Below are 25,368 nucleotides of genomic sequence, written 5' to 3' on the forward strand. Positions count from 1 at the left end.
CTGCACAGGCCTATTGGAGGGACACAAAGAATTCCAGTGTGATGGGAAAAGAGTGAACACTGGAGACAGTGAAACAAGATGAATTTGGAGAAGTAGGCAGGTTCCAGTTCACATAGGGCCTGACACAGGACCAAATTTGGGTATTATTCTAAGAGGCATGGGAGCTTTGAGACAAATTTCAACAGGAGAGTAGCATAATCTGCTTATACCTTAAAAAGCTCACTTTAAATATGTTTGAAGATGGACTATGGTGGGCAAGAGTGGATGCTACCGGGATCACTAGCCAAAAGATAAAGGAAGCTTGGTCTAGGGTGGTAGTGGTGAAGACAGCAAGACATGAGTGAATTTGTGATTAATTTTGGAAGTAAGGCTAACAGGACTTTCTGATGTAGCAGATGTTGGGGATAAAGAAAAGAGTGGAATCAAGGACGATGTCTATGTCTTATGACCTGAGCAACTAAGTGGATGTACCCTTACCCAAAATTGGGAGAAAAGCATCTGATTCTCTGTTTTCAAGACCCTGGAACTCAGGATATCTTTGTAGTACAATACTTCAGCTACATGAAGATCACGATGCTACATAGATCATGATGTTCACACATTTTATAAAATGCAAAGTATTTAAATGCAAAAAATGTAAAAAAAAAAAAAAGTTACCTAAGTATTGGATAATTAGAAGCATAATTAAGCAAACTAGCCCATTTCCCCCATACAATCTCTTAACTAAGAATTGCAGGGTCTTGTTTCCCTAGAAGTTCATTCACATGAGTCTCTGTGTCTAGTAAATATCTACCCCCTGGGCTTCTATGAACTGGCCGGAAAACCTCATCAATGCCTACACCACTTCTGTCACAAAGAAATAACTAAAAATTCTGCACATATCTTGCAAATAAATTCTTGAAGCATGAAGCATGGTAAAAAAATAAAATAAAATAAAACAAAACAAAACAAAAACAAAACAGTGATATTTGAACTTCCATCCTGACCACTGTCCCAGTTGGTTTGACTGGGGTTCATTCCTAAGGACGGAGCTTAGGAATTTACCCCTTCTTTTAACCTAGGTGGAATAACCAGGATTTGAATTTGAACTTTATTTTTCTTTGTGTTATACTTTCAAGAAGAAAATCATGTGTGTGTGTCGGGGCAGGGGGCGGCAGCGGGTGGGGAGGTGGTGATTAAGAAAATTTCAAGTGGGTGGGAGAGCAGGAATAGATGCACTTTGGCTAAGTAGCCTAGGAAATAACAAAGCGGAGGCAGAGAAAAGCCAAGCCCAGGAACAAGACTCAGCTGCATCTCCTGCTGGGAGAAAGGTGACATGTTAGTTATCCTGAACAAAGCAAAGGCTAGGAATCTCTGTGCCTTGGAAAGGGGAGGTGGGGATTGACAGATACCTGGGTGCTGGAAGATCTCTCCATTAGTGACGCAGGCTAATGAGAAAACAGAAAAAAAAAGATACCCCAAGGTATTCTTATCTCAAGCATTCTGAATACCTGGAAATAATGGGAGCAGGAGTTAAGAATTAAGGTTTTCCCGACAATGACCAATCAGAAGAGGCTTTTGATCTCTACTAGGGTTTGAATGTTTGTCCCCTCCAAAATTCATGTTGAAATTTAGTCACCATTGTAACAATATTAAGAAGTGGAACTTTTAAGAGGTGATTAGGCCATGATGGCTCTGCCCTCATATAAAAAGGCCAGTTCTGGCCCCCTCTTGCCCACTTCTTGCTCTTCTGCCTTCCACCTGTGATGATGAATCAAAAGGGCCCTCACCAGATGCTGGCGCCTTCATTTTGGACTTCTTAGCCTCCAGCATCATGAGAAAATAAATTTCCATTCTTCGTAAATTACCCAGCCTCAGGTGTTCTGTTACAGCGGCATGAATGGACTAAAGCAATGCTTTGCTGTCTAAAGTAGAACTTTAGGAGACTGAAGCCCACACTTGAAAAGAAACTGGGCTATGTAGATCATGATTTTCACACATTTTATAAAATGCAAAATATTTAAATGTAAAAGAAGTTACCTAAATATTGGATAATTAGAAGTGTAATTAAGTAAACTAGCCCATTTCCCCTACACAATCTCTTAATTAAGAATTTGCAGGATCTTGTTTCTATAGAAGTACATTCACATTAGTCTCCACGTCTAGTAAATATCTACCCACTTAGCTATTCTGTGGGCTGTGTTCTGTTTGAACTCTGATCTCTCTACCACTTTCCCAGCCTCTTACCATTCTAAGGGTCAGACCCTTCACCACCACCTCTAGTCATATGAAAGAAGTTATAAATCACCTTGCTAATCAGCTGCTCTGTTTCAGACATGTCAGTTTTGTTACATGAAATTATTAAATTCATACCAATTCAGGTCATTTTTTTCCAAAATATTTCCTTGAATACAATTCCACTTGTGTTTTTCCAAGGAAGGAACGAGTTCACCTATACAATATTACGCTTGGTGCCCCACTGCTAACAATATGCACCTGGAAGAATTGATGAACCCTAGTCCTTCTATCTAAATGTATTCTCCCCTGCTACCTGCCAATTTGGTCTTTTTCTCTTTCTCAAAGTATTGGTCTCAATGAGCACACACTCCTGCAATTCCAAGAAAGATCCTCATAAACATTAATGATTTAAGTAAATAATAATGGTAATAATAACTGTGATCTAGTCAATATTTAGTGAATACCAGACAATTTGCTAAATTTCTGACATGCACTGTTTCATTATCATCTTAATTGGGAAATCCATTTACCATGTTGAATTTGGCATGACAAAACACTACTTTATAACTTGTGGTCTGTAAAAATCTGTTGCTTGGCAGCAGTGCCAGAGCAAACTCCTGATGACTCAACAATTTGTACTTTGATAACTCCCAATGCTTGTTCTATTAAAAACTACTTTCAGTTGTGAGCTCTGAATTTTGCTATCCTTCTGAACCCACAAGATTTGGATCCATTAATTCGGGGAGACATATCAGTAGGCTTATGCTATTACGCACAAGGTAGTATAACTCCCCACCCCCAAATCCTACAAATGTCAGTGGCATACAAGATTATTTCTCACTCATGCCACATACCCATCACCTGTCAGTTGTCACACGGTTCCACGTCATCTTCATTCTGGGATGTCAGCTAAAGGAGAAGCCCTGACCTGGAACATTGCCAGTTTTTGTTTCAGGGAGAAAAGAGAATGATGTGGAATTCTGCAAAAGCTCCTTGAGGTTCTACTCTGAAACTACATGTCATGTCCACTCACATTTCATTAGCCAAAACTGATGTCGGCAAAATCAGGAGGGTAACCAACATTTTGAACACTAGCACAGTACTGGAACAGTGTGGGTAGTGGAAGAAGAGGGAGCAGCTAAGTCAGGCAGAAAGCTCTGGAGTAGAAATGAGTTGAGGATGATCTTTTTACTTCATTTCTCTGAATCCCCTTGTCTGTACTCATAAAATGGAGTTAATGTGGCCAACGCTGCAACTTTCTCACAGATTTATTGTAACGTTCAAAAAGTGTAACATATAAAAGGAGTCTGAAAAATTCAAAACACTCTGCAAGTAAAAGGTATTATCATTTAATGTTAATTGTAGTGCTTTCCCCACCTGACAGATGGCATGATGTGTATGATATTACATTGTTCTTTATGCTTCTAAGTAACTTTTTATTACAGGAAGAAAAAGTTTATGAGACTCTATCTAGATAGACTCCAAATTCAAGAGTAGGACCCCTATTGCTATACTTTCCTCAGACACTACTTCTAATGCATCAGAAACTACTTAAGACCAACCTGTTGAAAATGTCATTACAAAGGGAAAAAGCCTCAGCCGACAAGATTCCTAAAACATTAAAATCCATCTAGAGCAGTTTTCAAAATGGGGAATGTTCCTGCTGAAGTCAGAAGAGGCAAAATGAAACAGCCTCCTGTGAATTGTATCATACCTGACAAAAGTTCTTATTATCTTCTATTCATTGGCCAGGAGTTCAGCTATCTTGTCTACGGCAGTTTCCACGACAATCTCTACAGAGCAGGAGCCCATAATACGCCACCTCTCTGCTTCTACCTTAGGAAGTTAAGGAAATTGAAAGCCTTTTGTGCTTCCTTTTCCACTGAGAGGCTGAACAGGCTTTTTAAGATGGCCTGGACGATGTGTGTAATATTTTGTTTTAATTTGCAAGCCAGTCTTGTTCACTGTGGCTTTTATCGTATGAGTCATTTTCATCCCATTTACTCAAAGTAAAAATAACTTGCTTCAAGCAGCTCATAAGTATTTACTTCTTTCTAGGCTGTGGAGAGACAATGAATGCAGCCTCAGAGAGTCTCTGTTCCTAGGAGGCACTTGGCCACCTGTAAGCTTGTCTACCCGATCACTTCAAAGGGCAATTCTTGGGAGAGAGCTGGGGAAATGGCCTCCATGACCATTTATCTCATTTAATTCATCTAAATGTAATCATCAAAGAATGGTTGCTAAAACCCTATTTTGTTGAGGTAACCGGCAAAGCTCATTTGGTTTCATGAAGACAAACCTCTTCTCCAGCTCCAGGGAATAAACACAATTAGCCCAAACCAGTGACAGCCATCTCATTCTCTTTTCTCAAACATTTGTCTAGAAGTGTGTGTGTGGTGAAGATAGAAGTGATGTAACCTGGGTCTGAAAAATAACACAGAGGAAGTCTTCTGCATGTGGTTATGGTGGTAATAGGGGTAGAGTGGGGGAATGACTTTCTACAAAGGACTTCCTTTGAGCATAAAATGACAGAACCTCACACAGACAAGGTTTTTAAGCCCTGCGCCTTCCTCTCTTCCTTGCTTAGGATGCTGCTGTGAGAGTACCATGCTTAGAGCTGTGGAAGTCATCATGCAATCATGGAAACATAAGCCCAAAGATCAAAGTTCAAATGCTGAAGATGGCAGAAGGAATGAGAGAAAGGCATCTGCTCTAAATGTTGGCATTCACTCTAATGGGTTCTCTGTGCCTCCCAGCCGGATGCCCAGTATTTGACCCCTGCTTTAACCCATGAGCTATGTTCCTACATGCTAGGAGGGGTCCAGTGTTTAGCCATTTCTCCTTAGGTGCTATCCTTCTCTCCAAGAACACATCCCCTGGAGCTTATGGAAAGTCTCCATACAACACGGAAATGACTGAAGCCCAGTCACATTGCCATTACCCAACAGCAATAGCACCACAATGCAAACTGGCCTAAGGCCAGGCTCATACACTGAGCTAAACAGGAGCATGCCCAAGAAAACAGTGATTCAGACCTAAAATCCACTCAACATTATAAAATAAGGCCTCACAGAGAAAGAGCAGGTTGATATTGCAGATGGCTCCTCATGGAGCCGGTCTTTTGTAATAAAAAATGATATGAATGAGACATGAATCAAAGAATCCCAAACAGCATTAGCACCGGCAGTTTTCTCCCATATTCTGCCGGGTCTCAATAGAGAAGTGGGACCAGGAATGGTGGCTATGCTGATTTCAACGAACAACTAAAAGGTCTGCCAGTGGCATAATCAGGATTCACATTGTTTTTGAGGTTTCTTCTATCATTTTTATAATTGTTTGAAGTCTATCCCTGCATACAGGAAAAGGTAAGAAAGTAAATATTTTAGACCATTATGTGGCTTACAAGATTTTTCCATGGTAAATAGTGGGAATATTCACATTTTTAATTTTTAAAATTACTTAAATTTTCTGATAGAAAATAGCATAAGGTAAGATCTAAACATAAATATTCATATGAAGTATTGAAATTGATACTCCCATCACCCCAAATTAACAAATAACTAAGATGTATTAAAGAGTAGATGAAAGGTTCATAAGCAAAGGGGCAGTTTCATTCTCCCAAGTGGCATGTCTCCTTAAAACTTCAAATCCATAAAACAAGCCAAAAAAAAAAAACGGTGAAAAATAAGAAGACAAAATTATCACATATTATTAGAATATATTGTTAATACAAATTATGGTAGTAACAAAGAAAGTCTTCCAGAAGAAATGAAAAAAACAGATGGTTCCTACAAGGTACTGGTCTCTAGTAGTAATAAGATACATCCTCTTGACGACTAGAGGTCTTTAGTCAAAGCCAAAAAGTTAAGCAGGGATTAACAACATATAGTCATTCCTGGGTATATGCAAGGAATTGGTTCTAGGCCCCTGTGTATACACAAATCTACACATACTCAAATGCCAAAGTAGGCTCTGCAGAACCCACTGTATGGGAAAAGTTGGCCCTCCATAAAGGCAGGTTTATATCCCATGAATTCTGTATTTTTGACTTGTGTTTGGTTGAAAAAAATTCATGTATAAGTCGGCGTGTAAAGTTTAAACCCGTGTTGTTCAAGGGTCAACTATGAGATAGCAGACAAGAAAGAAATTTACCGTTACTATCACCATTACTATTTACCATTACAGGAAATACTGTCTTTACCTTTAGAATACCTGACCTATTTGAGAGCCAAACCACTTAGAGGAAAGTGACCAGGATTTTGCAGCATTCATTGAAGACAACTACCCAAATCATCATGGTGCAATATATTATTAATGAAGACAACAGGAATAATTGGAAGCAGAACAAACAGAAAAATAGCCCAGCCATCACTTTGCTTATTAAAGCTTTTGCAAACTGGTGGAAGGGAGCCATGAGCACGTTGGAAATGGATGGGCTCAGATATTATGATACTATACATACAGACCAGGTGGAACTAACTCCCACTCCTCTGGCATGTTAAGGTTATAGAGATGTGCAGTGCTCACCACTAGCAGGTTGCAGTACTGAGCCTGAAAAAACGGTGCTCTCTTAAGACAGAGGAGTTGTTCTCTCTAGGGCAGAAATGTGGGTCATTGATGCTTGAGACCACCATCCCATTGTAATGGCATCAGCCCATGTGCCAAAGTTATGAGTCCCTCCATCACTGTGACTTTTAGTAGAGATTGGGAATTGGCAATGCATGAATCAGTCATTAAGACACCCACCAAAAAGAATAAAAACCTGATCTTCTCAGGTCAAGGAGACAGCAGCCTAGTATGAGTTAATGTCAAAGTATCATTCGAAAACAGAATCCACCATGTAGATTTAATTAAATATGAAGATGGCAATCTCACCAAATAAGAAAACAGAATATGAGTGTCTATGGTTGATCTAGTGATTGTTATATACACAGCAGCAGAACATGGGATTTGATATGTCCCTGTTGCCTTTGTTTCTTTGCTGTGTTTCCTAACTACCTTCAAAGGTCTTGCTTTCTCATGCTACTGAGCAGCATGGATAAACCAGAAGAACAGAGAACCCTCAGCAATTGATATGATTTCTTATAGGATTGCATAGGACCACAGCCAAGTGATAGTTTTCACTCTTTAACCACATCTACCAGGCATACACTTCTTAGTCAACCTCTCACAAGTGACTTCATTAAATAGCTTACTTACCTTCACAGTAGGCAGAGTCTCCCTGGACAGAAATGTAACCACTCTTGCACTCACAAGTAGCTTTTGTATTCCAGTTTTTGCACTCTGAGTTTTCACCACATTTAGGTCCTTCTGCACAAAAGTTATGACCTAGAAAAAACAAAGCTGTACATCAGAAAAGGAGGAAATAAAGTAACTCCCCAAAATAAAGTTTGTAACATTTTTTATTATATGTCACTATGCAGGAAAATACACTTTGGCAGTATGCAAGGATAAACTGGATAGGAGAGTGGCAGAATAGATATAGGAAACTTTGGGCTGTCCCAGGCATAAGAGGCTTTCCTCCACCCATACTCAAATTTGCTGAGGCTGTTCCTACCTGAATGCTTTTATCCATGCTGATCCTGCATCCTCTTCTCACTACATTCTTACATGACTACTCTTTTTATAATTGTTTTCTTTTAAAATTTATAATACAAAAAGTAATAAAATTAATATATATGAATATATAAAATAAAATGAATACAAGCAGATTATCAAAACTGCTTAATTGTACCTCCCCAATGAATCTCCCTCCCAGCCACTAGAGATAACTATCCTCAATTTTGAGCTAATCACTCCCTTGAAGCTTTTTATAGCTTTACTACATATTTGTGTTTATGCCTAAACAATATACCATTTAGCTTTGCCCATTTTAAACTTCATATGAGGGAAATCTTACTGTACATATCTTCTATGGTATGCTTTTTTAAAAAATATTTTATATCCATAGGTTTTTGGGGAACAGGTGGTGTCTTGTTACATAAGTTCTTTAGTGGTGATTTGTGAGATTTTGGTGCACACATCACCCAAGTAGTATACTCTGCATCCAATTTGTAGTCTTTTACCTCTCAATCCCATGCCCCTTTCCCCCTAAATTCCTAAAGTCCATTATGTCATTCTTATGCCTTTGCATCCTCATAACCTAACTCCCACTTATGAATGTGAACATATGAGGGTTGGTTTTCTATTCCTGGGTTACTTCACTGAGAATAATAGTCTCCAATCTCATCCAGGTTGCTGTGAATGCCATTAATTCATTCCTCTTTATTGCTGAGTAGTATTCCATCATCTATATCACAGTTTCTTTATCCACTCACTGATTGATGGGCATTTGGGTTGGTTCCACGTTTTTGCAATTGTGAATTGTGCTGCTATCAATACGCATGTGCAAGCGCCTTTTTCGTATAACGAGTTCATTTCCTCTGGGTAGATACACAGTAGTGAGAATGCTGGATCAAATTCTACTTTTAGTTCTACTTTTAGTTCTTTCAGGAATCTCCACACTGTTTTCCATGGTGGTTGTGCTAGTTTACATTCCCATCAGCAGTGTAGAAGTGCTCCCTGTTCACCACATCCATGCCAACATCCATTTTATTTTTATTATACTATGGTGTGCTTTTCTCTATTCATCCACGTGAATGCCTTTAGCTATGGGTTCATTCATTCAACAAAGGATTTAGAATATTATATAAACTTAGTTGACAAAACAGGAGGATCAGCACCAATTTTGAAAGACATTCCAGTGAGTAAAATGCCATCGGACTGTACTTTTAAACACATTGGGAAACAAAAATAATTTGTGTGACTCACTTATTGCAATATTCGCTTAATGGCCATAGTCTGGAACTGAACCCACAATATCTCCAGGGTGTGCCTATACTATGGATGGACATTTGAGCTATTTGCAGGTTTTCACTGACAAACAAAGCTGCTAAAAAACATTCTTAAACATGCTTCCTGGGGCATATTCTTTAGCCACATGTTCAACATTTTCTTTGCTTAACACTCTTTCTTGCTCCCTGCTACTTCTTCCAAGAAATTTTTCTTCCTAATATAGCCTTTAGAAGTTCCTTCAGTATCTTTTGATAGTGACTGTGCTCAATTTCAATTTGTCTAAATGTGTCTTTAGACTATCTTCATACTTAAAAAATAGTTTTACTGGGTATACAGTTATTTTATCTCAACATTTTGAAAATGTCATTCCATGTTTTCTGGCTTCTATTATTGCTGCTGAGTCACTTATTAATCTAATAGTCATTCCTTTATATGTGGCAACCCCTTTCTCTGTGGATGCTTTTAAGATCTTTTTTATTTGTGTGTTAGGTTGGGTTTTGTTGTTATTTTGAGACAGAGTCTCACTCTGTTGCCCAGGCTGGAGTGCAGTGGCACAATCACTGCTCTTTGCAGCCTCGGCCTCATGGGCTAAAGTGATCCTCCCACCTCGGCAACTGAGTAGCTGGGACTAGGTGGGTCACCTAGAACTAGGGATTAGGTGGGCCACCAGGCCCCCCAGTTATTTATATATTTTTTTTTTTTGGAGAGATGAAGTCTCACTATGTTGCCCAGGCTTGTCTCAAACTCCTAAGCTCAAGCGATTTCCCCGCCACCTTGGCCTCCCAAAGTCCTGGGATTACAGGCATGAGCCACCACACCCAGCCTGGTTGGGGTTTGTTTTGTATTTTTCTGTTTTAATCTAAGATATGTAGGTATAAATGTATTTGTATTTAGGATTTGGGGGGATTCTTGAATCTGAAAGATGATGAAATTTTTCATCATTTTGGAAAATTCTTAGATATTCTCTCTTCAAACATTCCCTTTCCACATTTTTCTCTATTTTGTCTTTGTGGAATTCCAATTAGATAAATGTTCTTTCTTCTCAAGCTCTCATCTGTGTTATTTAGACTTGCTTTCATATCTTCTGTTTCTTTTCCTTTATGGTGAATTCTGTATCATTTCGAGATGTATCTTTCAGTTTATTAATTCTGTCTTGAGCTGTGCTATATTCTGTGTCACCCACATCATTTTTAATTTCACTTACTGTATTTTTATTTTTAGAATCCTATTTGATTCTTTTTCAATCTGCTTAGTCAAATTTGATAGTCTCTTATTCCTTCATTTTTTAAATTTCCTTTTTAAAAAATTCCTTTAAACATTTACATATAAATATTTTATATTGGTAATTCTAATATCTTCAGGCTTTGCGCATCTAATTTTGCCATTTGTTGTTTATGCTGAGTAGCACGCATGATAGCTTATTCTCTTGTGTTTTGAGTTATTCTTTTATCTGTAAGCTCATATTTTTTGGAATTTAATGTGTGAGATTTGAGGTTTTGGTTTTTAAACTGCATTTCTTCAGAGAGGATTTGTGTTTCCTTCTGTCAGGGGTCTGAGGGAACTATCAACCCAAGATGACTTTCAACTACATTTTTGTCTTAGTGCTTGAAGGTTGAGCCACACAGGTGGAATAAAGTCTTGCCCTAAGCTTTTAGGAACGCAAGATTTTCTCCTCTAGACCTCTATCTAGAGTCAAGACTGACAGGCAAGTCTCCTTGGGCAGAGTGGATTTTTCCTAGCTCACCCATGGAGGGACTCACCCTTTAAAGTTCTTGATTTATATGTTTCTCATACTAGCCCCAGGCTGTCTCCTGTCTGCTTACACAGTGTCCATTAGAAGCCATATTTTAAATCACCAGAGACTAGAAATTGCACTAAGCGTGAATGTCAACTCCACTGTACTGGCTTATTTCAACGGAATCACCCTCTTTCTATATTCTGGTCTCCAGTTGTTGTTTTTTTTCTCCCTCTTACTGCCATATCCACCAAATGTTCCAGAAAGTTGTTTCTATATTATGCAGCATTTTAGGTGAACTAGAAGGAATAGGTAATATCTACCATAAAATTTGCGAAGTTCAAATATGATAAAGTATATAAAGAGGCTTTATCATCTTTAAGTCAGTACTTTTAGTAAACAATAATTATGCTATATCACATACTGTGATCTCATAGAAAACAATGGATCTAGAAGTCAGGAGATCTAATTTATAATTTAGGGTCTGCAGCTAACAAACAGTATAAATCACTTTGCTTTTCTAGGTATGTATATGGGTAACAGATGAAATTAGTAATTTTTTTTTTTTTTTTTTGAGACGGAGTCTCGCTCTGTTGCCCAGGCTGGAGTGTAGTGGCGCGATCTCAGCTCGCTGGAAGCTCCGCCTCCCGGGTTCACGCCATTCTCCTGCCTCAGCCTCCCAAGTAGCTGGGATTACAGGCGCCCACCACGATGCCTGGCTAATTTTTTGTATTTTTAGTAGAGACGGGGTTTCACCATGTTAGCCAGGATGGTCTCAATCTCCTGACCTCGTGATCCACCTGCCTCGGCCTCCCAAAGTGCTGGGATTACAGGCGTGAGCCGCCGCACCCAGCCTGAAATTAGTAATTTTTAAACTGTGTTCCTCAGGGCCCTAGGCACAGATGAGTTGTTATACAGGGTTCAAGTCCTCTGCCTCTGATTCAAATAGAATAGTTATGCTTTTATATTTTTGACATATTGATCATGGTTGTTTTGTTTTGTTTTGAAACGAAGTCTCACTCTGTCACCCGAGCTGGAGTGCAGTGGAGTGATCTCAGCTCACTGCAAACTCCACCTCCCGGGTTCAAGCGATTCTCCTGCCTCAGCCTCCAGAGTAGCTGGGACTACAGGCGTGTACCACCATGCCCGGCTAATTTTTGTATTTTTAGTAGAGACGGGGTTTCACTATGTTGGCCAGGCTGGTCTCTAACTCTTGACCTCATGATCCGCCAACCTCAGCCTTCCAAAGTGCTGGGATTATAAGCATGAGCCACCGTGCCTGGCCCATATTGATCATGTTAATTACAGTTTCTGGCTTAAAAATATGGAAATCACTCCACTAGATAAAGTCAATTCCTTTCAGTGATAACATTCTAGAACTATTTTTCTTTGAAATAAAATTTTAAACCAACAATATTTGGAGAATTCTTATTCTGAAAGATAATAATATTGTTATTAAATAATAATGATAAATTTCATGCACCTATAATATGCCTGGCATGCTGGATGTTTTAAATGGGAATAATAATATACACCTTTTAATATGTTGTTGAGAAACTTAAATGGGCTAATCCATGTAAGGCACTTGAAACAGTTCCTTATACCTATTAAAGAGGTCAGTCAATGGTGGCAACTAATAATGATGATGATATTTTCAACAATGATGACTAAAGTTCAAAATAACTTAATGCTGTTATCCTCAACTTCAAGGTAAAAAGTACAAATTCACAAATCTCTAGGTAGTAAGTGGAGATGCCAGGGCTCTAAATTAGGTCTGGCTAACTCCAAAGCCCATGTGCTTCTCACTATGTCATATATCCTCTCAGATAGTAAAACCTGGTGATGAAAAGTGAAAGAGGTAACCACTCTTTTGGACATTAGAGAGTAGAGGCATAGGCCTAGATGAGTTACATCCAGCCTCACTACTTATGACCTGTTAACTGGTGATTGCCTTAGTCAAAAATCAGAGCAAGAGTCTAACTGGCTGGAAATCTGAAACCTCTGACAGTTGACAACACTTCTATAAGGGCTTGAGAGGCTTACAATAATCATTAAAACAAGTAGTGCTTGATGTTTTTCCTACCAAAGGGGTACTTTTAGGCATCACATGTCTCTCTTCCAAAGGAGGAGCCTGGACTTCACTTCCCATGTCTGAATCGATCAATAATTAGACTAAATGGTCACATTTTCCTTCATTAGGAAACTTGACTCAATGGCACATGTGCATCCTTTATCACACGTATTCCTTGTCTGTGTTTCTTTTCTCTTTATTTCCAGGAGACTTTAACTGTCCTTTTCTTTCCATATGCATCTGACAGCCTGGAACAAAGCCCTTCAAACAGTGTTGATTTTCCAATGCGTATGTTTCTATTAAGCATGTGCCATGTCAAACCATGATGCCAGGAGTTGAGTAAATTGTATTTCAAGGACAGTGAAGGGCCGGTGAGACAAACTGACCTTCATGTCAAATCCGCTTTGATTATGACTAACCATTCTTCTCAAAAATGTGTTTTTTAAATTAATGGAGGCCTTTATTCAAGCAATATTCATTCCATGCCCACTTACCTTTCTGCACAAGTGAGTGAATAATCATTCACTCAATATTTATGGGGCCTCTACTCTGTGGGCTGCAGCACCACATAATTATCTGGAGACACTTCAAAAATGTTTAAGATATTCTCGCCCACAGAGAAATTACAATCCCTAAGGGGCAATAAACCACCTATGGCCTCAATCAAGGCAATCTTTGTTAAGTCAGATGTGAGCAGGAAAAAATGTCATAGTGTTTCAAAGAAGGATAAATCATTTCAAGATAACAAAAAACTATAATAGATAGAAACTTGAGAGGAGCAGGACACAGATCCTAGTGGGAGAAATGGAATGCCAACCAAAGAAGAAGAAAGAAGAAGGAGTAAATTTGGAGAACCCCAAATAATCTGCTACAGATGTAATAACAGCAATAATTAACACTTGTTGAATACATACTATGTGCTAGGCACTTGGCTAAGTGTTTTACATACATTATCCCATTTAATCTTATAACAATTATATGAAGCTGAATTATTATCCCCATTTTACAGATGTGGCAACTGAAGTTAAAGGAAGGTAGTGAACTTGTGGAAGGTACACAGAGCCATAGTCCAACTGAGGGTGGAGTTCTTAATCACTGTCCTCTTCCACTGTTCTCCTAAGAACAACAAATTTTAAGCACCTAGCACATGTGCAGGCATTATACCAGACAATAGGAATATAGCAAAAAATACCATAAACATGCCCTCATTCGTCCTACATTCTAGCAGAGGGTGACTGTCTTTGAGCATTGGGTTACAAGGGTATATCATGACGGAGAGGGGCAAGGTGCTCTAGGAATGTATGCAGAGAAGAAACCTAACACAACGTTTTAAAGAAGAGATTTGAAGGATGAGTGAGGCTGGCTGGACAAAGAATAAGAGTTACAAATGCTTAGAGCAGCATGGGCCCATGATATGTACAAAGAAATTAATGAAAGAAAATGTAAATGTTGGGGTCACACTTTCTCCTCTGGTTGGAAGCAGCCTAAAATTTGGATGCCGTGGTGGTCCTGTATCGGGTTCTGTTGCCATGAATGACCAGTAACACTAGTAAAATGATTTACTTTCATTAAATTCACTAGCCTAATCTGCATATAATAAGCTCTGCCTATTACACTGAGGCCCCCCACACTGCCACTCTCCAAATCCCACTCTATGTTGTTTACAATTTTCGAGGAATCATCACTGATTCTGCTTAATCTCTTGGTTTTGCAGCCAATGATGGACATACATCGTTATGATTCACTCCTGTAACTTCTTCCACAACAAGGAATAAATGGGTCGCTGATAGTTCCTCAATCTCCTGCCCCTAAAGTATACCCCAGCAGGTCAGGCAGGTTACCTTTGAAATTATATACCTGGACAATCTAAAAGTGCACTCCAGAGTCCTCTATTCTAAAATCTTGGAATGTCAATACCTCTCACATTCACTACTGCTTACCCAACCTCGAAATTCATATAAGGAGCAATGGTATAGTGAGGGCAGCATATTCCATGTGCCTCAGATGTACAATCAGGTCCACCCATGGACTGGTTAAGAAGGATATGGCCAAAAGGTCTTTTATGAGAACTGGATGCCTTTATGTACTCCACAACAAATACACATAACATAGGAGAAGCCTGGGCGCTTGAAAGTGAGCGTATTCCTTAAGCTTTTGTGGACAGAAGGTAGGGCCATCACGACAGGCCTAATAGAGACTGAACTCCCAACTCTCACAGGTTCTAGCTTAGAAAGCAATTGGTTTCTTCTACAGTAGCCAACATTTAAAGGTCTTCCCTTAAGGTCTAAGGCAGCCTAGCCTTAGTGTCAGGTTTTCTCTCTGGGAAAATGTGCCTCCTTCTGGAAGCTTCATAGACCTTGATCCACTGTAGCACGTTTAGGGCCACGAATTCATGTACTCACTAAGACTGTCCTCTGTTCCCAGCCCCAAAAGTTGAGCATACAGCCCTGTCTTTCCAGTCCACTTTAGCCCATAGTTGCTGGGATTTTGATCAGATCTCAACTATCAATATGCAGAGGAACTGGTCCATCTGTGAACTGCCAGTTCCTCTATTTAGGCACTAGTTTACACTCTCATTAAGTGCCTTTTTCTCAGGTCTCTTTTCTTCTCAAATTCCCTGTAATCCTTTCTCTAAAACCATTTCAATTATAAATTCACCCGAAACAATGAGGAAGACTGGGTGGGGGGAAAATCATTTGATGCCAGGCCTCTTAGGGAGGGTTTAATTGAAGGGCATAAAATCTTTAACAGTACAAATAATCTCAACTAATTTCCGTCCAGGCCAGATGAAAGGCAAGTGAGCCTGAATTAAAATTACAGATAAACACATTTGGAACAGATGTCGGAAAGAACTTTTTCCCAACACTAGAAGTCATAAACATGCAGCAAAATCCTCCAACGTCATTGGCAACATTGAAGATACAATTAGAGCTGACTATGAAGGGAATAAAACACTGAGGAGTATCTCAAGAATTTCGGGATGGGTCAAATGATGGGTCTGTTTTCCTGGAGTGGTCCTGAGAATGCATGGTCAATACTGTTGACTTTTTTTTTTTTTCATCCTTTAACTGAGAGCACCAGAAATTCATGAGCAATCTTTTTCTGCTGGGTCTATATTGATGCTTTTATTACTTCTTCCCAGGCAGGAGCCCAGATGTTATTCCAGTGCACACTCCCCTTCTCCACCTAATGGCCTCACACTTCAAGTGGGCAGGCTCCTGCTACAGCCATTACCTCAAGGTAAAGAGGAGGGTAAATCAATTTCATGTTGCCAGCACAAACTGTCCTGAGGTATCAGAGAAAAGCTGCAGTGGTGATTAAGGCTGTTCTGGGTGGTGCTGTTGTATGACTGAGACCGTGAGCCCCACAAACTACAAAGTGGCCTCTCCCTGCCAGTATCCATCACCTTGATTCCCTTTGTGTGTTTCTTCCCTACCAATTCTATAGTTCTTCTCCTACAGGTGTCCCAGCTGCTCCAACAGCCCTGTGGATTAAACCGCCTTTTACTTGGTTATGTTCATTTTTCCCTAAAGGACAAGGGAATTAGTCACAACATTTGACATGACACAAAATTTGAAGAGGCAAGGTATCTGAGCCCCTAGCTTGGAGACCAGTTTGTTGATACAGTGAACAACATAAGTCAGTCAGAACCTGTTCTTATTAACTTTAAAGTCTTAGGTTTAATTCAAACAAAGAAAAAAATCAAATGTAAAGATGTAGCCTGTATCTTTCATCTTGATTAGTCAATAAAGGGTGGGGTGGGGGACAGTAACCATATGAGAAAATTTGGTAAGACTCAGTTTAAAAAAATTAACTTCATAATCAAGCTAGCAAGCTATAACTTGAGGAAATAAGTTATAACTCAGAAAAAATGGGTTTTAACCTTATTTCATATGTAAAATATATAAAGCCTATCAGCTAGTGCTGAAAATAATATCATTCATTCATTAACATGACAATGACAGAAACATTCTATGTGGTTGGAACATATCTTCACCCCTACCTTGTCTCCTGTATTTAAATAACCAATTCATAAAATGTGATCATTAAAATAAATGTTATTTTTAAAAAGACTGGAGAGCCCTATGGATATTATATAATTAAGCAATTGAGATCAGAAGCAAAATCCACTCTCTGGAAGTTTTCTCAAATTCCCAGTCTAGGTCTCCCCAGGTAAGGTGACTCATCAGAGTCCTAAAGAGAATAAACCTTGGAAAACTTCAAGTTCTCCAGGCAGGCATGAGAAAGGTTTTGACTTAGACTTCTAAGGAATGATACCGTCAGAGGGTAATTTCTCTCAGACGAATGACCGGATGGTCACAGTGAGAGAGAGATGATAAATATGCTAATTGAAAGGCCTTCGGTGCAGGTATCGAAAGGCCACAGCCACTTTGGTTTTTGTAATCAATAACACCAGGGTGGCAGAAGCAGTACAGCTATAGCATACCACAGTGCTCATTCCCTAAAATACGCACTTCAGCTCATCTCGGTCCCACCTCTCTGCTTCCTTGCTGCCAACCAGTCTGTGGACAATCAGTCCACAAAGCAAACGATGCTGCCTTTCCATATGCAGGATACAAATCACTTTACATAGAAATTGATTGTTTCTCGCCTTTTCATTACTTTCTGTTTCAGAGAAGGGGAGAAGGGGAGGAGGCAAGAAGAACTGAATAATTTGCTTTAGAAGTCCGCTGGGCTTTCCAGGTCTTGTCAGAATAGTAATTGTCCAACCCCCTTCTCCTCTTGTGAGTCCGCTCCGAAATGCAGAGGAAAAGGCAAAAATCAAACAGAAGATAAAGAAGAAAAGTATTTCTCATAAAATTGTGAGAGACGATTATGTTACTTTTAAAGATGGAATTAAGAGATATGGAGCAAAATTCATGGGGGGCTTAGTTCAAGATGACAGACTCTTGAACTCATCTGTATTGCTCTTTGTTAATTGTCATTTAAATTGCAGGGTTTCATGAAAAAGAGACATCTCACTAAATATGCCTTTCATTTCCTGATTGCCTGATGGGAAGAGCAGGCCCTAGCATGTGGACAAGTGGGCTGGATGTTCTGGGATTCTCTCTGCTGTGGGTCAACAAGAAGGAAGCAGGTCATGATAGTAAATGTTTCTGAAAAGGGCCTCAGTCAACAATGCTGCCTCCTTTACTTCAGAGTCTGATTCTGAGATGGGAGTAATATAGAAGAAATCCAAATGGTTAATTCACCTACCTCCCGGGAAAAGACCCTCCCACCACCTTTTTTCTGAAGACATGCTCTAGTTCCTGTCCAAATGTAGAACAGTCAAAGAGCATAAAATAATTTTCTCACACACACATACCTCCGAAGAAAACAATTAGCTTCCAAGTAAAAGAGCTGGCTGTTTCCTGGCTGAGAAGGAACTGGGTATGAAAAAGAAAGCCCTCGATTTCATAGATGGGCGCTGCCTAAGATCAAATCTACGAAGTCTTCCTCCTGCCTCCCATTCTTCCCTCAAAGCTGAGTCAGGTTTGGTAAATGCCACGCTTGCTAGCAACAGGAACCTTGTATGTCTGCTTCTTGTCAATGAGATGTCACATCTCTCAGCATCTTCATTGGTAATGGACACATTCCAGACAATTGCTAACAGAAGCAGTGGCACCTGTTCTATTGCAAATTGGGTCAGGGTAATGAAATCCCTCATGAATTTCTGTGGCCTAATCAGTGATTCTGCTCTAATGAAACCATAAATCAGAAAGGATTTACATAAACTGAGTCTCACTTGGCACCCCAACAAATAGCAAGTGATGGATTTTGCATTAAATTATAAGACCTACCTAACCATTCTATCTAACCAATAAATGCATCACTCTGAAAATTCCACTCAATCTTTAGGTATTTCTAAAGCATACCAGTTGCAGATAATCTTATAGCCATGAAAGCAGATAAATCAAGGAAGATATTCTGATGTCATAGCCTATCACTAATTCTAGGGGCCATTTCTGGCTACCAACATACTAAATTTTCCTAAGAATTTTACCAAAGCCCAGAGCTCTCATGACCAAACACAGAAAGCCTAAGCTGAAAACATGCAATGGTGAAACATACAACATTTTCATATACCAGAAGGTGCTAAGGGAGGGGTCAACAATTACAGGCTGCCACCTGTTTTTGTAAATAAAGTTTCATTGGAACATGGTCACACCCATTTATATACCTATGATCTGTGTTGCTTTCTTGCTAACTTTCTTCTATTAGTTGTAACAGAAACCTCTTGTCGGCAAAGCCAAAAATATTTATTTTGTAACCCTTTATAAAGAATTTTTGCCACCCCTCTGCTACAGAAAAGATAGGAAAAAAAAGCAAAATATGAGGTTACCTGAGCTAAATTGCTATGCTGCAGGGACCTCCTTAACTCTGGAAGCTTCAAAGCTCAGAGTAAAAGGATATCACTTACTGGGTATTTGAGAATCTGAAGTATTTATGGTAGGTATAGTTTTAAAATAATACCTATGAGTTTAACTGGTTTTTTTTTTTTTTAAGATTTTGAACAAATCCTAGGTTCTCCTAATTCATCTAATTCTGCTTAGGTGAGAAGCTGCAGAGAGGAAGTGATACTTGAGCTGGGTTTTAAGACATAAGAATCAATTTAAGAGGCCGTGAAGGGAAAGGGGGAGGGAATATGAAGAGAATTTGGTTAATGGGTACAAAAATACAGTTAGATAAAAGGAATTTATTGGATAGTACAGTAAGGTAATTATACTTAACAATAAACTATTGTCTTTTTCAAAATGGATAGAAGAATTGTAATGTTCCCAACACAAAGATCAATTTTGAGGTGATGGGTATCTCAATTACCCTGATTTGATTATTACACATTGTATACATGTATCAAAAGATCACATGTACACCCAAAATATGCACAACTATTATATAACAATTGAAAAATAAAAATAGGCTGGGCATGGTGGCTCATGCCTGTGCTCCCAACACCTTGCAAGGCCAAGACAGGAGAATTGCTTGAGGCCAGGAGTTCAAGGTCAGCCTGGGCAACATAGCAAGACCTAGTCTCTAAAAAAAAAAAAAAAAAAAAAAAATTAAAAATTAGTTGGGTGTGATGGTGTATGCCTGTAGTCCCAGCTACTTGGGAGGCTTAGGCAGGAGGATTGCTTGGGCCCAGGAGTTCAAGGTTACAGTGAGCTATGATCATACCACTGTACTCCAGCCTGAGCGACAGAGTGAGACTCTAACTCTAAACTAATAATAATAATAAATAAAAATTTAAATAAGGAATAAATTTAGGGATGAAGGAAATTCCACAAAGATGAAGCAAAACCATTTCTGCCAAATAATTAATTAGCAACCAAGTGTTATTTATCTGATGCATTTTTCCTTGCAGGGAGTAAAAATATTGCATAACAATCTAACCTATGAGTAAGGATTCACCATACATCATTCTCTACCAGAGTATGGGAACTGGCCCAACAGACGGAGCTGAAAAGAATGCTTCCCAATCTCACTCATGAGAAAAATGTAATAATGATGATAATGGTTATTATTGTAAGAACTATCATTAGCATTATTATAGGAACTATCATTTATTGAACATTTGTCACATGCTAGGCATGATGGTAGGTGCTTACACATTATCCCATTTAATCTTCACAGCAGTCTTACAAAGTAGATACTATTATTATCCTCATTTTACAATTGAGGAGACTATGACTGAGAGGTAAATAAGATATGCAACTTTTTAAGGAGCAGTGCGCAGAGTTTTGGACCCATGTTATTACCATCATACTATTCATTAAACTCTCATGCCCCCCAAGGCCAGCCCTAGCCTCACCCCAAGCATGGCCCACCACCAAGCCCACTTACCTCTACAGACACGGCAGCACTGATTCTCAGGAAGAATGTGATCCCTTTCTGAGCAGTTCAAAGGAGGACACATTTCTGTAATTTTTACTAAAACTCCACCCTGGAAGCCAAATATTAAGGAAAGAAAAAGATGTTCACATTTTTAGTCAATGGAACAAACTTATAACGTTCTTTGTTAATAGCCTGCAGTGATAACAACATACAATAATTAATACTTGCAGGGATTCCACTAAAAATGATAATGCCACAAATTAAATTAATGAGACCCCTGGAATATAAGGTAAATTTCCCTTTCTATATCCTAAAAGCCTCAAATTCAACAGTTTTGAAGTATCTTCTATGGAGCAGAAGGATTCTAATGGCAATGCACTGATAAAAGTTTAACAATCGACTCTTGGTCAGGTGGGTCCTAATTTATAACATTTCCTAATTTCTGACGTAAATACTCCAGTGATGGCTGATTTTGAGCTACTAACACGGTATCGCTGAAAGCAATGTTGGGAAGTTATGTATAATTGAGCTTATGTGAGCTCTGGCATGCCCCTGGATAACAGGCATTGTGAACCCAATGATAGACAGCATATCTTCCTTGCTCTTAATGAGTTCTCAGTTTGGATGGAGGGGGGAATAAAGCCTCATAAACTAGAAACCATAAAACATACAGCACAGTAAGTCTAAAAATGTGCTCTAATAAAAGTATTATAATGTGTCATAGAATAATAATTAATTCTGCTCAGGTGGGGAGAAATTATGAAGATGCCACGTTTGGGGGAACTTGATTAGTGGAATAAAGGAAGAAGGGACTTTCCTGGCAAAGAGCAGAAAAGAGCCAAGACATGTAGACAGGAATGAACTGAAAGAGGATCAGTTAGCTGAGCACTAGATTTTCCCTAGATATAAAATCACTTACAATAACGTGTGTAATATTCAGAAGGTGAATCTTTATGACCTTACTTCATCCAAGGTCTTTTTGGTTGACATTACTAGCATCTGTATTTAGTTTGATGCCAATTTGTAAAAATTATTCCATTAATTACTATTTTTTTAAAAATGCTGAGAGTTCCTTGTTTTATCTAAAACCTTTACTTTTTCTCTCCCATTTTTAAGGGGATGCTTAAGTCAACCAAGAAGCAAGCTCAAGAAGAGGCGTCTCATTTAAGGCCAAAAGGTAGTTCCCAACACAGGTGGAAGAATAGGATGAAGGTGTGTGGTCAAGAAGGGTGCAGGAGAGACTGAGTTTTCCATCCTCATGAGACTGTTATCCCAGTGGTTCCACATTTCTCTGGTTTGACAAGAACTCCCACTATATCAGGAATACCCATTCTTAAATTGAAACAGTAACATAATTGTATATGTCAAATATAAATTTCCAACTGCTCATCTTTTGGATTATTTGCACCATGGCTTCCTCTCCTTTCTCAGAATTTCCAGTCCAGACAGGCCAGCCTCTGGCATTGTTAGTCTTGTCTTTTCTTCTCCTTTTATCTTTATTCCCAATCTTTCCCAAGGTAACTCTTAATTTTCTCCTGACTATCTTAGAATTGTCCGTAAGACCTGAGAATTGATCCTGCTACTCACTCTGCCCCACTTTGCAACTGCACTTCATTTTTACTCCTCAATCCAGTCCATGATGGGTGGTATCTAACCTCAAAAATTAGCTCCAGTCCTAAGGCAAGTGTCCCTACCTGATGTGCCTTACTTTCTACAACAGGGAATCAAATCAGTTATTACCAATCAATGGAAGTTAGTAACCTTACTATCAGCAGCTAAATGTAGATGAAATCACAATGCTGAATTACTTACCATTATTGCCTCTAAGTCTATCTTTCAATATTAATATATTTATTCATGATCTGCTGCCTCCTAGCATAAATAAGAGTGGCTGACACTGTTGAATCCTTTTGTCAGTTCTATGTGCGCACCTCTAGGTTTATCAATGCTTTGCTGCAACTGGCTCACCTCTGTCACTCTCAGAGCACTGCCCTTGGGCACTGGAGCCATTTTGCCAATGCAGAGAGTCGGAAGTTACATGCAAGTTCTACAACTCCCATGCGTATGACCCAAAGCCAGTGAATGAATGGTATGGGATATTCTTTACCTTGAAGAGAGACAATCTCTAGGGTAGAATGTATGCTCCAGAGCCCATGGTGGGATCACGGTATGCCTGACCTTTCATCTAAAATTGTACCTCTGCTCAGTTTCTTCTCCTTCTCCATCTGGCATCCCCCACACCCTCGCTGGTTTCTCCTGGGGGCACTACCTTAATAAATCGCTTGTACTGAAATCCTTAGCTCAGGGTCTGCTTCTGGGAGAACCCAAACTAAGACAATTAAAATAAATTTCACTCTTGCTGTCAAAAATCAAACTGTTAAAAGATTATCTCTAGGTGGTGAGATTCGGGAGTGTTTCCCATTTTCTTCCTTACATTTTTCCCTCTATATTCCAAATTGTGTAAGTATATATTTTTGTAAAAACAAAATATTAGAAATGCTACAGAAGATTTTTTAAAAATAATCATTCACAAATCTTCTATTTTTATAAAAAGGGTTTGCTTTGCTGATTAAATCAGTCAACAATTCTAATCAACCTTTAACATATTTAATGAGTAAGATCATAATCCCAAATGTTTAAATGGAGACAAACCTTTTTGCATGAATTTGAAAATAATATGAACTGTGATTACCATTGCATAAGTGCCACCAAATCCATTTAGTCCAGCTACATAATTAGGCACAAACCTTTTATAGCTTTATTTTCAAAACTATCTCTAGTAAGAAGTACCTGATAATTAACATTTTAAGTCTTTCTGATTATGGTATGTTATTTTACGACCCCTGGAGTTCTGCGTTGGTGGAAAAATACAATTCCTTTTTTCTTTCTCATTTAGAGTGGCTGTCTCCATGTCATTGGTCAAATACAGACACTTTCAAGCTCTGTACTAATCATTGTGCACTAACCTGAATTTCTAACAACATATAAAACTTACAACTTCGAGTCAAAAATTGTTGCTAGGATAAAGAAATTCTGCAGTAAAGCAATAATTGGGCAAAATTAATAAGACTGCTAGGAGAGTTTATTCATGTTGATTTTTTTAAAAAATTATGTTAATTTCTGGAAACACTTGGTGAAAATATTTGAAACAAGAGCTTGTTTTTTGACTAATTGGTGTTGCTGAAGCTTTAAAATGATCCCAGGAGAGTGAAAATGGATGGATCTCCAGGCATCCTTTCGTCAACTGAATGACAGAATATCAAAAATTGTTTTAGCAATTATTTCCTCAATCCTCCCAAGGATAATACTTTCATAATACCATTTTAGATGCCTAAGAGAAAGTTTAATTTATTGCATACAACAGATTCCATAGAGCATTAGTGCTTACATCTTGAGAAAAGCTGCCTGGGAGAAATAAGAGGCCCTTTGATCCTATACCCATTACCCTCACTCTCTGCTGACAATATCCATTAAATATGTCCCAAAGCTCTTCTATGGCCTTTTATAAATGCTACCTTTATCAAGGGAATCAATGGGCCATAGCCTGACCAATCTGATATTCTCAGATAGACTGAAAAGTGATCAATCGATCCTTCTCAATCTACCCCTCTAAAATTCAGAAATGAGAATTATTTCCAAGTCAGTCTAACAATATCAGGAGTGGCAGTAGAGAGGCTAAGAGAGGAGGCTGTGGGGCCAAACCACACAGGTTCTGATCCCAGCTGGCTCACTCACTACCTGTGTGTGTGGCCTTGTTCTTCTGTGCCTTGATTTTCACATCTGGGTATTACCTTCTGCACAGAATTATTATGAGGTTTCCGTGAGATAAATATGGTTTTTCTTTTTTGAAATGGGGTCTTGTTCTGTCACTAGGCTGAAGTGCAGTGGCGCGATCTCAGCTCACTGCCACCTCCGCCTCCCGGGTTCAAGCAATTCCCCTGCCTCAGCTTCCCAAGTAGCTAGGATTACAGACATGCGCCACCATGCCCGGCTAATTTTTTGTATTTTAGTAGAGACGGGGTTTCACCATGTTGGCCAAGATGGTCTCAATCTCTCCTGACTTCATGATCCACCCGCCTCAGCCTCCCAAAGTGCTGACCCCCACGCCCGGCCGAGATAAATATGTTTTCGATGCTTTAAATTGTGCCTGGAAAACAATAAGTGCTCAAAAAATAATAAAAATTATTGTCAATAACTCTTTCTGGTATACAAAATAACTAGTAAATAACTATAGAAAGACAATAAATGGGAAAATAACTTTTTTGCACAGAATAAAATTATTCACATGCTCTCACACATGCACACACACACTACTTGTGCAAGAGAATAATCTGTCTGCCCCAACTTCTTTCTAAATTATACATAAAAAAAAACAGTAAAAGATGAACCCAAGTGTGTAGAGCAACTGCAATGTGCCAGTAACAGTAGTAAGTGGTATTTAAATAAGCTGGCATTCAAATCCATGCCCATATCTTCTAAAGGTCTCAAATGGTGTCTGCCTGGCTCTTCTTTGATAATAGACATCGAAACACAATAGTGACCCTTGCTAGAGTCACCCACAGCTTCCATTCAAAATGGAAAAGGATTTGCTAATTTTAAGTGTTATGGCTGATTCTGGGACCATCACCACAGTGAGCAAAATTGCCTTTAATCATCCCAGCTTTCCCTGAAGTCGAAG

The 25,368-nt window shown here is 38.9% G+C and overlaps 1 protein-coding gene across 2 annotated transcripts in view; it reads right to left on the reverse strand.

Annotated features, from left to right (window-relative positions):
• The window catches only part of NELL1 (neural EGFL like 1), a 926,144-nt gene that overhangs the window by 614,307 nt on the left and 286,469 nt on the right, over window positions 1-25,368 (reverse strand). For both annotated transcript variants that reach the window (XM_002821956.3, XM_002821957.4), the window contains exons 11-12: window positions 20,700-20,799; window positions 7,417-7,545 (exon numbers count right to left, since the gene is read on the reverse strand). In XM_002821956.3, coding sequence (XP_002822002.3) covers window positions 7,417-7,545; window positions 20,700-20,799 — 229 coding nt within the window. The remainder of the gene's footprint in view (window positions 1-7,416; window positions 7,546-20,699; window positions 20,800-25,368) is intronic.

This window comes from Pongo abelii, chromosome 9 (assembly GCF_028885655.2).
Source record: "Pongo abelii isolate AG06213 chromosome 9, NHGRI_mPonAbe1-v2.0_pri, whole genome shotgun sequence".
NCBI classification, from domain to species: domain Eukaryota; kingdom Metazoa; phylum Chordata; class Mammalia; order Primates; family Hominidae; genus Pongo; species Pongo abelii.